Source organism: Temnothorax americanus, unplaced genomic scaffold (genome assembly GCF_048541705.1).
Source record: "Temnothorax americanus isolate GAGA-0224 unplaced genomic scaffold, ASM4854170v1 Scaffold12, whole genome shotgun sequence".
In the NCBI taxonomy this organism is placed as follows: Eukaryota; Metazoa; Arthropoda; class Insecta; order Hymenoptera; family Formicidae; genus Temnothorax; species Temnothorax americanus.
The window spans coordinates 763,625-777,904 of NW_027509253.1; the positions used below are offsets into that span (position 1 = coordinate 763,625).

Below are 14,280 nucleotides of genomic sequence, written 5' to 3' on the forward strand. Positions count from 1 at the left end.
TGCGCGATTTCAGTCCGAAGAAAAATCATAAACATTAAAGATGAACAATTTTTTCTCATTTCTTTGTACAGAGGCCGCCATATTTAATTTTGGAGTTGGAAATTCTCTATTCTGAGCCCAAATTCTGTTAGAGCATATCCGAAAATATAAGGAACACTAACGTTAATCCATTTATTCTTCTGTTACAGGCATGAAAATAAGGTTCAAAAACATGTTGAAAAATCAACGATCTTCGTCGTTAGATGATTAATTGTTTTTCTAAGAATTAAACGCACTAAAAATGAATAAAAAAATTTTCGGGGAGATTTACTTCAAAACATTTTATTGTTACATTCTACCTCCTACAATGTTACAAAGTAAGAATATTAAACTAAAGCTAACCTAATAATATATGTAACAACATAATATATGCAGAATAATATACGAGAATCTCTTATATTTAATATATATTTACATTATTTTTTATTGGACCACACACACATTATACCGTTTCTCAATTTTCACTTTCAAAGGTTTCTTAGTAGATATAATAGCGAGTTAAACTTCAATTTTATTTTATCTATTTCAACGCTTTTATTTACTTTGAATACAAATGTTCGTACCAACGTTGCTTAGATAACTTTTATGCACATCATTCCGAATTTCATACCTGTAAATTTGTAATTATATATATGTAAATCAATTTTGACATAATACTTTGTAATATATTTATGTCTACATACCTATGCAACTCCTTAGTCCGCTACTAAAAGGCATGTAATAATTCGATTGACTTTTTATATTTTCTGGAAGAAATCTGTCCGGGTCAAATGTTAATGGATTCGGCCAATATTTTTCGTTTCGGTGCATCTTAAAAATTCCTATGATACTATTTGTGCTTTTTGGTAAGGTGACTTCTCCTAAAATATGTACTTTTTATTACCGAAATATTATTATAATAACATAATAAAACATAACAACATTAAATAATAAAACTCAAAATTTATTATAAAATTGATATGTACATACATACAACTGACAAAGTGATATTGCATACAGGAAATTAAAATAATTTTGTTTCATTATTCTTTATTAAATCTTACAAAGAATAATGCCATTTTTTTGTAAATTTAAAATATCGATATTAAATACTTTTTATATCTACATCTCTCAATTTTTGTTCTATTTATGAAGAAAAGTAATTCTAATAAGAATTAATAAATCTACTTGTTTATAAGAAGTAAACGAACTTATTTTTAAATCTTCTGTTACTTGTCGTGCAATTAGAGAGCCAGGAGGGAAAAGTCTCATCGTTTCCTTGATAATTCGATCCAAATAATGCATATGTTGTAAATCGTCATATGTAATTGGTGCAGAGAGAGATTTTATAGTTTCCGTACCATAAATTTCCAATAATTCTTCGTGTACTTTTTCCTTTATAATGTTAAATGAAGTATTTATTCATATATATATAAATGTAAAATAATATTTAATAAAATTTTAGTTGCAATTAGTTGCAATTAAAATTTAATTTTATTCCAATTATAATAGAAGCTTTGTTATTAATATGTGTTAATTTAGATAATTGTAGTAAAATTTTAGATAATTTTTTTTTATGTAAAAAAAACTTATTTAAGAACTTTGACCTAATCGACATTAGACGCAAGGGCGTTTTCGGAAGAACAGCCTACATATATGTCAATCTAAATATTTCCACAATTATATTGCACACACAAAAAATTTTTAAATGTATGTTTTGTATAAAGCTATTAACGTTAATTAACTTATTACAAGCTTAAATATTTTTGTAAATATTTATACGAACTAAATCTGAATTACGTTAAAATAACAAATCCATAATAATACAATGGTTTAATCAAAACAATGCCACACTTTATCACAACAAAAACTAGTGATATACTAAATGGTAAGGGAGAATGGGGTAACACTGCGAATACGGGGTAAACACGAATAATTACTATTGTAGTAGGGGTAATGGTGGGCACGGGGTAATGAGAGACATGCAGTGATAGGTGTATCCAAGTGAGTTTAAGCGTATTTTGTTTAGCCTTGGATTAGAAAGACGCGAGAAGGGGACAACTAATGCGCTACATCGCCGCTCAGTTGTTGTTTTGCGTCTGAAAAGACTTGAAGTGGTTTTTGCGCTCTGTTTTTGTAATTTTCGTCGAGCTTTGATGATGAAATATGAGTATTAAAAATACTACAATTAATTCATTATATTTTATTATTGGAGTAGACGTAATGTATGTAAACAACTGTTTGTGCCTTGAAATAATCACCCGTTTTTTAATCAACCTATATTTAAATTAATAATAGTCAGTTTTTGGAGTAATGATAGTCAAATGGCTCTTATAAAAGTAACGATGATAATAAAGAAAATACCTGCATCGTTTGTGCCGATACAGGGAAATCAAACGAATTATGGTACCGATGCAGATTCTCTGGCAAATGAACACATGCTGAATGCTTTGGATGTGATTCAGCTAAACGTGCGCGATTTTGTCGTCCGCATTAAGATGGCGATTTTTTTTTAATTTTGTGTCATGTTCTTATAATAATTGCAGCTACTATAAATAAAAGTATATTGTTTTGTGCCCTAATATAGCAGAAAATAATATATTTCTGTATTTCATATTTATTTAGTGATGGTTCTAATTATCCCGTGTTCCCCGTATCCTGGGTAATGAGAGTTAAGCTACTTTTTTCCAAATTATAAATCTACTTATATCCGATTTACAGTTTTTATGAATACTATCAAGAATAAGCTAATTATAGTTCAAGATTCGCTTAAGTTGAAATAAATATATGATATTTTTAATGTACTTTTTTGACTTTATTCTTAAGTGGCTTCCACATTTGACCCTTTTTCTCTATAAATTTTCTCTTAAAGTAGCGATATTCTCCCACTTCTCACACCCAGCGATAGTCAAATATACGATCAGTGATACGAGTACGAGAAGTGGGCAATATCACTACTCTAATATATTATAAATATAATTGTACCTATCATTTGCGTTTATCCCTTGTTTGCATCAGTTACCCCAGTCTCCCCTATAACAAATAATAAGTAATAAGTGATGAGTTATTATAGAAAAAAATATGTCCTTTTGATTATTAAATAATTGCCTTTTATATTTTTAAATTAAGTTATCTACAACGCTTTGTTCGTTTAACTTACAGTAACTTTAACTGTCTTGGAATTAATATACAACATATACGTACTTGTATTTTTAGGAAATTTGCCAACATGAAGACAACAAAATTCATCGCAACACTAATTGTGTCGCTGCCCTATGTACAGAAATATATATTTTAATACTTATTTATTTATAAATATTATGAAATATATTGTACGTACCGATATTAGCATCGTTACTACATGATCGTGAATTTTCTCTTGCGTGAAATTTTCTTTGCGGGATGCTTCCATCAGGATGTCGAAAAACGTTCTATCTATATTATATAACGAAAAGTATGTATATAAATTAAATTGTCAATTACGTATATAACCCGGGCCTTCAAGGCTACACTGGGTGGCGGCCACCCCGACAAAAATTCAAGGCGCGATATTTTTTAGATAAGCTTTATAATCAGTGTCCCCTCCACCCAGGGGATCCCCAGTTAGGTCCCTCTCTCGAAGATCCGTGCAGAAAGGCTTTAAACCATGTCGGATATGTTTGGTAAACATTTGAAAATTATTATAGGGGTACGACCATCCAGGTGTGACCTCAGTGTATATTTCTCATCGCGATAAAAAATTGCAATATTTTTGTTCATCAAGCACATTTCTGCACCATACATATTTTTGAATAACACTCTTAAGATGTTTCATGAATTTTTACGTGTATTAATTAGAATTATGAGATTTTGAATCCGTTTTTGGGTGGCGACCACCCAGTGGGTGGCGAACCCCAGTGTGGCCGGGGCGTATTAAATAAGGAGGTGTGGCCTAGGAGGGTTAATCTTGTGCTAGTAAACTTTAATCTTACAATTAAACTGTATGCTCTTTATATAAAAATTGAAAGTTAATTTGCAAATAAACAATTTCCTAGAAGTGTGTATAATAAAACGTAGTATTTTAATACCTCGAAAAAACCTAAGTAACAAGTAGTAGACTCTTTGTATCTCAAAAAATCTCGAAAAAACCTAAGCAGTAGTATATTTATTTCAAAAAAATTATATGGTGCCGACAGGCAGCACGCCACTCCTCGTTTCGTAGATAATTGGAACACGATTAGTGCAAGCAATAAGCACACAATTACGATTTGGCAAGTCGGCTCAATTAATTAATTAATTAATTATTTATAATGATATCGCGATGTCTACTTTACACTTTTGTTAAACGCGAAATATATACAAAAATTACGAAATATTTAAAACGTGCAATTATTAAGTTTTTACGCGTATTTTAATTAGAATTTATCCGAGAATTTATCTAGTATTGCATCCTTCTTTTGGTCCTTTAACTATAATTCGCCGATTAAGTTAAAATTCTAAGCTCGAAGTGTCAAATGAAGTCCACAAAATGCAGTACTTAACCTTTTAGTTTTGTTTTTCCGTCAAACAAGTGGATAGATTAAAAGTACATTGCAATTAGTCGAGCGACTCGAGCTGGTACTGCTGATACATGCCGTTCTGTAGCACAGCGTAACACGATCAGTTTCAATGGATAAGAATAATTAACTCGATTAGTACATTCAATTAATTAACTCTACTAACATTCGATAGAAAAAATAATGGTTTTATGTTATTATATGCTTTATGAACAGAAATTACGAGTAAAAATTATAAATATTTCTCTTTATAGGAACTTAAAATGTAAATTCAATTAAAGTAAACCGTCCGGCAGTGTATAACAGTTTTTTTTACTAAATTTCCCTAGTTCAAACATGTTTATGAGCGAAAGTCACAGTCACTTTGACGTTCTAATAAACAAAATATGTTACCAAACAGAAGAAAGTGATAAAAGTTAAAAGCAATACTGTGCCTTTGTGCGGCCAGTTTAGACATAAAAATCTGTTGTCGCATTTATCGTAAGTTATTTGAAAAGGCTACAACGTGACTGTCTTAAAATGGATATTTCAAGATCTACTGAAGATCCACACTCTTTTGCGATACCAGGTATTTTATTTAATTACTTAATTAGCTAGACGTAAGTATAATAAAAATACTTTAAATTTACTTATTTACTTTCTTCCTGAAGAAAATGCAATAAAATAAGTTGCGGAATTCATAGACATTTGAAATCAAAACTGCTACTTAGTTCTATAGTAATGTATAGTATTTAAAATTGAATTACTCTGACAATATTAAGTAACTGACAATATACTATGCATCTTTTTAAGTGCACAAAATATATTGCATTATATAAAAGTCTGGATATTGTTTGCTTTTTACAAATAACATCGTAAACAATTACAATAATATTTTTCATTACAATATGTTATTTATTATTATGTATTTACTCATTACATAAATATAAAATTACTTTTTACTTATATATTTCTATTTTTCTAATTATAAGAGTTGGCAACAGTAATTTATACCGATTTGGAATTGATTGTGGATTTTAATCAAAAAGTTCTCAAAGGAAGAGCAATTTTGACGATAGAAAGAAAATCTTCAACTAATGAAATAGTGAGTAGATATAGGTAATTTTTTTATACCGAGCAAAAGATTTGACTGGTTATTAATATGTAACATCAAATAATTAGATTTTAGATAACCTCGGACTTGTTGTATCACATGTCACAGACACCGATGGGACACCTTTAAAATATCATGTTCGAAATAGTCATGCTCTTGGCAGTTCATTTTGTGTACAGTTACCACAAACTGTTGATACTACATATAACTCTATGTAAATATAAAATATTTAAAAAAAAATACAATTATATTAAAAAAAATTTTCATGTAAGAAATGACTAATATACCCACAATACGATACTTTTAGATGTAATATTCAAATTGAATATAAAACAAGTCCAGCCTCTCCTGCATTATATTGGCTAACACCTGAGCAAACTGCCGATGGTAGACATCCCTTTCTACTGTCTAACAACAAGGTAAACCGGCTAAATAAGGATATTTTTCTCTCTCTATATAAACAGATTAAACAAATTATATAAAATTCTGAATTTTTCCAGCTAATTTACGCTAGAGCATGGTTTCCTTGCCAGGACACTCCATCTGTCAAATTTAAGTACTATGCTAAAGTAAGAATTCAAACACAAGGAGTATTGTATTTCGCATTTATTTATTTACAAGAAAATTTACAATAACATTTAATTGATTATTGTTAATATTATTAATAAAAGTAATAAAAATATGCGGAAGAATGGAACGCGTTAGTAGAAAGAAAATATTTTTATTCATATAATATAAATGCCTATATTTTTTCTTACAAATTGCTTCAGTTAAACTAAAATAAAATGCATATTTTTAATATACGTTTATTTCATTTTTTAGATTTCTGTACAAAAGAGTTTCAGCGTTCTGATGTCCGCACTTTTGCAAAAAATAAACGTGGGTCCGGAGTTAGCCATATATGAATTTCATCAAAAGAAACCTGTACCGTCTTATGCGGTGATTATTGCTGTAGGCTCACTACTAACAATCAAACTTGATGCAAGAATCAATATATTTGCCGAAAGGAATTTAATATTTACGGAAAGAAGTTTAAGATTTGCGAGAAATATACTTAAACTTCGTCGTCCAGCCCAATTGATGCTGATGGCTGCCGAAAATCTGTGTGGGCCTTATTTGTGGGGTAAAATATTGGCTAGATTTTTTGCTATTAGTTTATTTAAATTTATACATATAATAAATTTTACCTTTGTAAATAATTAATTTTTCTCTTTTGTTTATTCTTATTATTAGTTCTTTTAATTTATTTTAAATTGTATCTCTAGATAAATACGATATATGCGTGCTTCCACCAAGTATCGCCCATTTTGAAATAGAATGCCCATGCGTGACATTTATTTCGCCGACTCTACTTGGCGGAGATATTTCTTATTTGAGTTCTCTTGCTCGGAACATCTCACAGAGCTGGGCAGGAAATTTAGTCACATGTTCAAATTATCAACATTTGTGGTTAAATAAGAGTTTCAGCATTTTTATTTGCAGGAAAATTAGATGCACAATGTATTCGAATTGTGAAGATTTGTATACATTTTTTCAAAGAGAAGGATTAAAGAACCTAAGTAGTATGGTAAGATATTAACTTAGGCAATAGAAATGAAGTAACAAATAATGTTACCAATTGACAACATTTTACATTTTATACAAGATAAATACATACATAATTTATTTTATTTATACTATTTTCCAAAATATTATATTACAGGTCGATAAATTTGAAAATACGGGCTTGGTAAAATGCTTAATACCCAATTTGACGGGTATGTCACCTCACAAAGCCACTAAATGTGTGCCTTACGAATGGGGATGTGCGCTATTGGATCATCTGGAGAGTATGTTAGGAGGACCTGTAGTATTTGAAAAATTTCTTAAATATTATTTTCGACGCTTTGCGTACAGAAGTATCAACACTACAGATTGGATAAATTGCTTGTATCGATATTTTCCTCACAAAAAGAGGGTAACATACTTTTTATACTAATATAAATACCTAATCTATAGAGTTTCATCATCAGTAGTCACACGTTTAGCATTAAAAATCAAGATTCCTATGTTCTTCTCAGATATTAGATCGTGTTAAATGGTACTCGTGGTTCTTTAATATCACACCTTCACTTATCGTGCCAAGAGTGTCCATATTGGAAGTACAGTGTTTCCGTTTAGCAGCAGACTGGGAACCTGAAAACAGTGATATAGTCAATAACATAAATATTCAATTAAGCGAATTTTGTGACGTTAAAAGAATAATATTCTTAAACTTTCAACATACTCTTAATACGCATCTGACCAAAGAAGAACTAGAATTAATTATACCTGGCTTCGCTTTCAATATACGAAACGTTGAAATACGGTAAATATGCATATCTTTATTCAGTTTAATTCACAATTGCTTAACACAAAACGCACGTATTTCGCAGGTTTGTTTGGCTGCTATTATGTATTAAAGTTCGATGGGCTGAGAAAGTTGAATCAGCTTTGAAATTTGCCATTAAATTCTGTTTTCCAAATTGTGTATGTGTTATATTTCAATCTTTGTACGAATGGACAGAAATGCGTCCAGTAGTGATCGAAACGTATATGAAAAATAAGGAAAAAATGTTATATGAAACCCAGAAAGAATTAGACAGAATTCTACATCTGACTACTTAATTATTTTGTTAATATAATTAAGCTAATTTTATTCCTTAATAGGTAAGTCGTTAATAACTGTTATATAAAATAATTTATTTAATATAAAAAAAAACAATATTAAAAGATTGAAATGTTTATGGAACAAATGCGATAGATACAAATTTTTGTACCACGCATTTGTTGTAAGACAATTTTAATAAAAAAAGAAATTGTTTGTTTTATTTACAGACTCAACGATAGACGGCAACTCGATTCGCAGTGATACATAACGACAATTTTTGTTGGATAGTCAAAAGACATTTAAATAAGAACTGTGCTCTGTCTGGGCGCTATGAGTAAATAGTCATGGATCATATATTAATCGTTAAGAGAGGGTACTCATCATGAAGTACAAAACAGAAGGTTTTAAATTCCTAATGGAAGTCTGACGAGCGTACGGATTTTATCTCTCTTCAAGTTTTTCTCATTGAACCTCTCTAACTGTACACAAATATTATTTGCTGCTGTTACTGGCACATGGATGTCTTTGTCAAGATATTGGGCATATTTTAGATACCATATATATTACTGCCGTCCCACGCGCACAACACCCAACCGTACGACATACAAATCCGAATTTCTTTGACATGATGGCATAGATTGCGTTCAGGGACTTAAGGTCTATCCAGAAAAACTTGCATAGCCCATAAACATAAGCATAAGAAAATTGATTGGTCCATATACATGTGCATAAGGAAATAGACCAATCCATTTCTTTATGCATATGCTTATAAACTTATGCAAGTTTGTCTGGATTGGACCTTTACTGAGAACATTTGAAGCTGTCCTTCACTGATTTTGATGGGCTTCCGACATGTTATAGGATGCGAAAAATAACAGACATGGGTTTTATCGGTTACCAAACATATTTAGGGATTAAAGAAACCCCTCGAAAGAAATTTCAAATTTCATATATTTGATAACAAGCAAAAATCTCCGAAACCGTGAGATATTATATGAAAAAGGTTGGACAGTTACTGTGTGTATTAAGTGATCTTCGTAATCATATATTTATAAATTTTTTTATTATATATTTTTGCAACGTTATATATATATATATAAAGAGTAGAAAAATAATATATAAAAAATATGATAATCATGTAGTTATATATTTTTTTTAATGTTACATTTTTGCAAAAATAACATTGAAGTGTAGAAGTATGAAAAAAATATGATAATTGTGTATTTAAATTTTTTTAAATGTTATATTTTTGCAAAAATAATATTAAAAAGGGTATGTGTAGAAAAATATGATATTAAAGAAATATATGTAAATACTGATTACAGAGATCACTAATACCGTAACCTTTATGTCTAAAACATTTATTCATATATCTCACGGTTTCAGAGATATTCACTCGTAATTAAATGTATGGAATTTCTTTTGAGAAATTATTTCAACTCTTAAACATGCTTCAAAGCCAATAAAAAAGATACCTGTTTGTTATTTTTTGCTACTAAGATATGTTGTAAGATATGTCTAAAGATATGTTGTAGAGTATCAAAATCGGTGGAAGACCGTTGAGTTCCAAACACTCTTTTGTTAGCCGTGTTAATAAACTGTACGATATACATTTCATACATATTATTGTAATGTCTTTCGTTCAATCCGTTACCGTCGTTACCGCGGGGAGGTGTTCTCCGAAAAATCAGACAAAACTAGTGTGGTATGTGTGGTATGGACAGATCTACTACTCAGGTGACTCATTTTACAAGTTTAACCATGGAACTTTTTAACCCTCGCCTTTTATGTCTTATAATACAACCCATGTCTCAATGCTGTTCATCGGAAGCCCAACTTCCTAAGAAACTGGGGCATAGTCCTTCGTGAAAAAAAAAAATATATGTTTTATATACAAAGTGCTATATGTAACCAATATACACATACCAATAATACTATGTAAATTATCGTAACGTAATTTAATGTATGAAACATAGATATTTTTCAATATAAACCTTAATATAAATTTTATTTTCCTTATAATAAACTGTTAACGTATTAATCAAAATATCAGATTTTGACAAAGAGATCGAATCGTAGATATATGTAAATGTATTCTCAATGCTACCTCTTTGTCAATCGCGTTAGCATAGCTCGCATTTTGTCCATTCGATAAAAAATAATTATTATAAAAAATAATAATTACCTCATATTCTCAATTTGAGGGAAATTTATAATGTATGTTGCTGATATTAATATGTTCAGTTTTTTATTCATATTATTTATAATTTAAATTACCTATGATTTTGATGATCCTATTTATGTTTGCTGGATTTCAATTGCTGATAAAATGTCTGCGAAATTATTCGCTTTGTGTAAAATTCGTGTAAAAGAACGTTTCAAACAAAAAAAAACAATATAGAATAATAGAAAATAAATTAATTGAAATCGTGACTTAAGACAATGTTAAAGAGTAATATATTCGGGTATATAAAGAAATATACATTTTGGAAATTTTATATCAATATTTTTGTGGAAAGTCATAAGCAAAATTTTTTGCACATATATATAAATACCTTGCAAGAGTCATTTTATTAGTAACATTAACGTTACATTTGGACATAGTACGGAATAAAGCCAAACAATCGTATCATGTAACATGAAATACAATCGTGAACTTATTATTAGACTCTGTTACACGTCACACTAATATCCACGATTACATACAACGCATGCACACAAGAGAGAACAGTGAACACAATGTGTCATGTCATGTCATGTGCAGAGGTTCTATCTAAAAACGTGCAGGTCCATTCTCAGGCTTCTTTCTGTTTGCAAGATAATTCAGAGACAGAATATTTGACCATATGTGATGAACATTTTATTTCGTTTGCTTTTGCAAAAATGACTGATCCGCACAGGCCATTTTTGGGTTTAGCGAATCCAAGCATATATTACACTGCGGATACTCACAAACATGTACGTGTCGTTTACACATCATATTTACACCAATATATATGTATATGCCTTTATGACAGAGAATGCAACTAATATTTGAGAAAAAGTACAAGTAAGATATTCTAATATAATCTGATATAATGTTTTTCTAATTAAAAAACAGTAAGAATAAGAATAAAATTTACATACATATTTGTATATGCAGGATAACAAAAGCTAAAGCTCTTTTTTTAATTACTTTTTTTAATTAAAAATAATATGCTATGTTTATTTTATATCTAATGTTTATTTCATATATAAATATAATCTGTATAATATTTGCGCGAGAGATATTGGATCTTAATTATAGTTTCAACATCGTAAAAATATACCACTAAAGGATATTTATCCATCGGATATTTTTTTTGGAATTAAGATATACGTGATCGTAAATGAGAATTTATGTAAAAAGTTATAAAGAAAAGAAATAATAATAAAGGTACGTAAAAAAAAGAGAAGAAAGAAAGAAAGAAAAGAGATAAAGAGAGAGACTGAGAGAGAAAGAGAAACGGGAAGAAGTCAGTGAGGTATCGGACAACAGCAAAAGTAACATATAGTTTGTGAATATTTTATTATTTATTTATTATCTTTGTGTTACATATATATGGAATTAATCACATATTTTTGCAACAGTCGTATATATAGTCCATTCCGTTCATTTTGCATTCTTGACATAGTACACATCTCGTCACGATAGTATAAAAAATTCAAACTACATTGTACGTCCGTTGATGTTTTATATTCAAGAAAAAAATTTGTTTACAAAAAATAAAAAATGAGTATTTATGCAGAGCTAACTTTTTAATAGACAACGATTGCCTGAATCCTTTTACAAGCCTGAGATCTTTTGACAACCTACTTCAAAATTATTGAAATCGGGAGATGGTCCATATCTCTGCACAATTACTGTTATACTTATATTACAGTTATTAATGACTTATCCTAAAGGTGCCATTTCACGTTTACGCTCGACACTCCTTTTCAGCGACCAAAAATCTTCAAAAATAATATTTGTTATTTATATATATATATATATATATATATATATAATATATAATATATAATATATATATAATATTTGGATTCAATATATCATATGATCTGTGAAAATCAATTCCGAATGATAAGCTTCCTAATATAGTGTGTAGTTGTTTAACCAACTTTGATCGCATATAACTAAAAAATTATTGTAATCAATTCTTATTAATATTCTCGATCCTTATTAATATTGTCGATTAATACCTAATGAGATATGCTATTAACCCTTAAATGCCACACTTCTCAAGAATCTCGTAAATGACATGAGGGGTCTAAAGACCCCAGCATGAAAAATGTCTCCTTATATACTCCTGCTAGTGGAAATGGAGACTTATATAGCTTAAAAAGTTTATAAGTTTAAGATTGAGATATGCTATATTTTTCTACACTTCTCTAGTCATCAACTTGTCTCGTCATATTTAATTGTTTGTAGATATAATGTTCGTTGGTATAGAGCACCGTTACACATATACAAAAGCTGATATTATTTCTGTTAAAAATGGGCAGTAAATCTTTCGGCCTGAATGTGGGCAGATTGTTTGTAGCATCTCTAAATTGCTTCGCCTCAGTAAAAAATATATTATTTATTATAAAAATTAGAATAGTAAATTTCTTTCGCCAGTATAGAATAACAATCAAGTAATTTCTTTAAATTGACCGTGACTGGCAATAAATAACGTCTTTTCGATATGAACATTGAAAAACTGTGAGCCAATTTGGTTTGTCAGATTCACACAGCACATTTTCAGATCATCATCGAGGCATTATTAATTTTGACCATGGGTTTTGGTCAGTTGATGTAATTTCTAAATTAAATAGTTTTAAATATTTATTGCAAAAAAAGTTGTTATTGCGATAAATATCACCACAGCCCCAGTGGTCGAATTGGCACGACACCCGCACGGTATACGGGAGGTTCCAGGTTCAAACCCTGGCTGGGGTAATATTTTTTGCAATAAAAATTTAAAATTATTTAATTTAGAAATTACATCAACTGACCAAAACCCATGGTCGAAATTAATAATGCCTCGATGATTGATCCAAAAAAAAGTGCTGTGTGAATCTGACAAACCAAGTTGGCTCACAGTTTTTCAATGTTTATATTAAAAAGACGTTATTTATTGCCAGTCACGGTCGATTTAAAAAGAAATTACTTGATTTTTATTATAAAATATATAGAATGTATCATATATAAAATGTACAGCATATAATAACAAAGAACGTAATTCATTGCAGTTAATAAGTGCATCGATATCTTACGTCACCGTCATATATTCTACACAGCAATGACGTGAAGATATATATTACTAATACTCTATTAGATTAATAATACTATTAGAGTTAAATAGATAAGCATGAAAACAAATGTTCAATTTTATCGCGTTTAATTAACGTTTTTATAAGATTATCGAATAAGATGTAATGCTTTTGTTTGTATTTAAGGTGGTCCTTTCGCGGACCCAGCTAGTCAAGTAACAGTCCGTCATGAGGTAATTAAAAACAAACATTACACAGCATTCCAATAATTATAATAATAAAACATAATTTTGCACGCACGATTTAACCGTATTTAATTATTTACTAATTAAAAAAATATCACAATAGTAGTGCGGTTGGACTCGATTTAGGTTAGGTCAGGCATGACAGTACGAGTAAAGCAATATGCGCGTGGATCCACTACTTATTTAACCTCATATATCAGAGCAAAACATTCGGCAAGCCCTTCTTTTCAAGGTATGTACAAAATTCGGAAACTTCAGGGAATATTTTAAGACATGAATAATGTATTCATCTGATCGCTAAGTACACATGTATTATTTGTTGAAAACCTCGGCCGTGGCAATTTGCATCGTTCTATTTTTTTCGTTCATTAGATGTGAACAAGGATAGAATGACAATGGCACGCTCCGCGAACGCACATTTAGAATGACTTATTTCTTGTCAAGTGTCGGTAACCTCACTTGATTTTTTGTACACATGTCCCTTATTAC

At 29.8% G+C, this 14,280-nt stretch overlaps 1 protein-coding gene and 1 pseudogene across 2 annotated transcripts; one reads left to right on the plus strand and one right to left on the minus strand.

Moving 5' to 3' along the window:
* Positions 1 to 315: 315 nt before the first annotated feature.
* On the minus strand, positions 316 to 8,090 carry LOC143908915 (cytochrome P450 3A19-like; annotated as a pseudogene). The gene is made up of 7 exons (XR_013260294.1): positions 7,957 to 8,090; positions 7,634 to 7,821; positions 3,359 to 3,453; positions 3,223 to 3,291; positions 1,230 to 1,413; positions 723 to 899; positions 316 to 649 (listed from the first exon to the last, which is right to left on the minus strand). The product of XR_013260294.1 is annotated as a cytochrome P450 3A19-like (transcript).
* LOC143908913 (leukotriene A-4 hydrolase-like) lies at positions 5,002 to 7,596 on the plus strand. The gene is made up of 7 exons (XM_077426765.1): positions 5,002 to 5,121; positions 5,525 to 5,637; positions 5,715 to 5,860; positions 5,954 to 6,065; positions 6,147 to 6,215; positions 6,469 to 6,769; positions 6,912 to 7,596. Exons 1-7 carry the CDS (start codon positions 5,073 to 5,075, stop codon positions 7,223 to 7,225), a joined length of 1,104 nt encoding a protein of 367 aa, XP_077282891.1. The 5' UTR covers positions 5,002 to 5,072; the 3' UTR covers positions 7,226 to 7,596.
* Positions 8,091 to 14,280: the final 6,190 nt, after the last annotated feature.

What these genes read in the sequence shown, in the direction of transcription:
- LOC143908913 (XM_077426765.1), top strand. Translation starts at nt 5,073, where the DNA reads ATGGATATTTCAAGATCTACTGAAGATCCACACTCTTTTGCGATACCA. An exon ending in ACACTCTTTTGCGATACCAG is followed by an intron (nt 5,122 to 5,524) that starts GTATTTTATTTA and finishes TCTAATTATAAG; the next exon opens with AGTTGGCAACAGTAATTTAT. An exon ending in TTCTACTGTCTAACAACAAG is followed by an intron (nt 6,066 to 6,146) that starts GTAAACCGGCTA and finishes GAATTTTTCCAG; the next exon opens with CTAATTTACGCTAGAGCATG.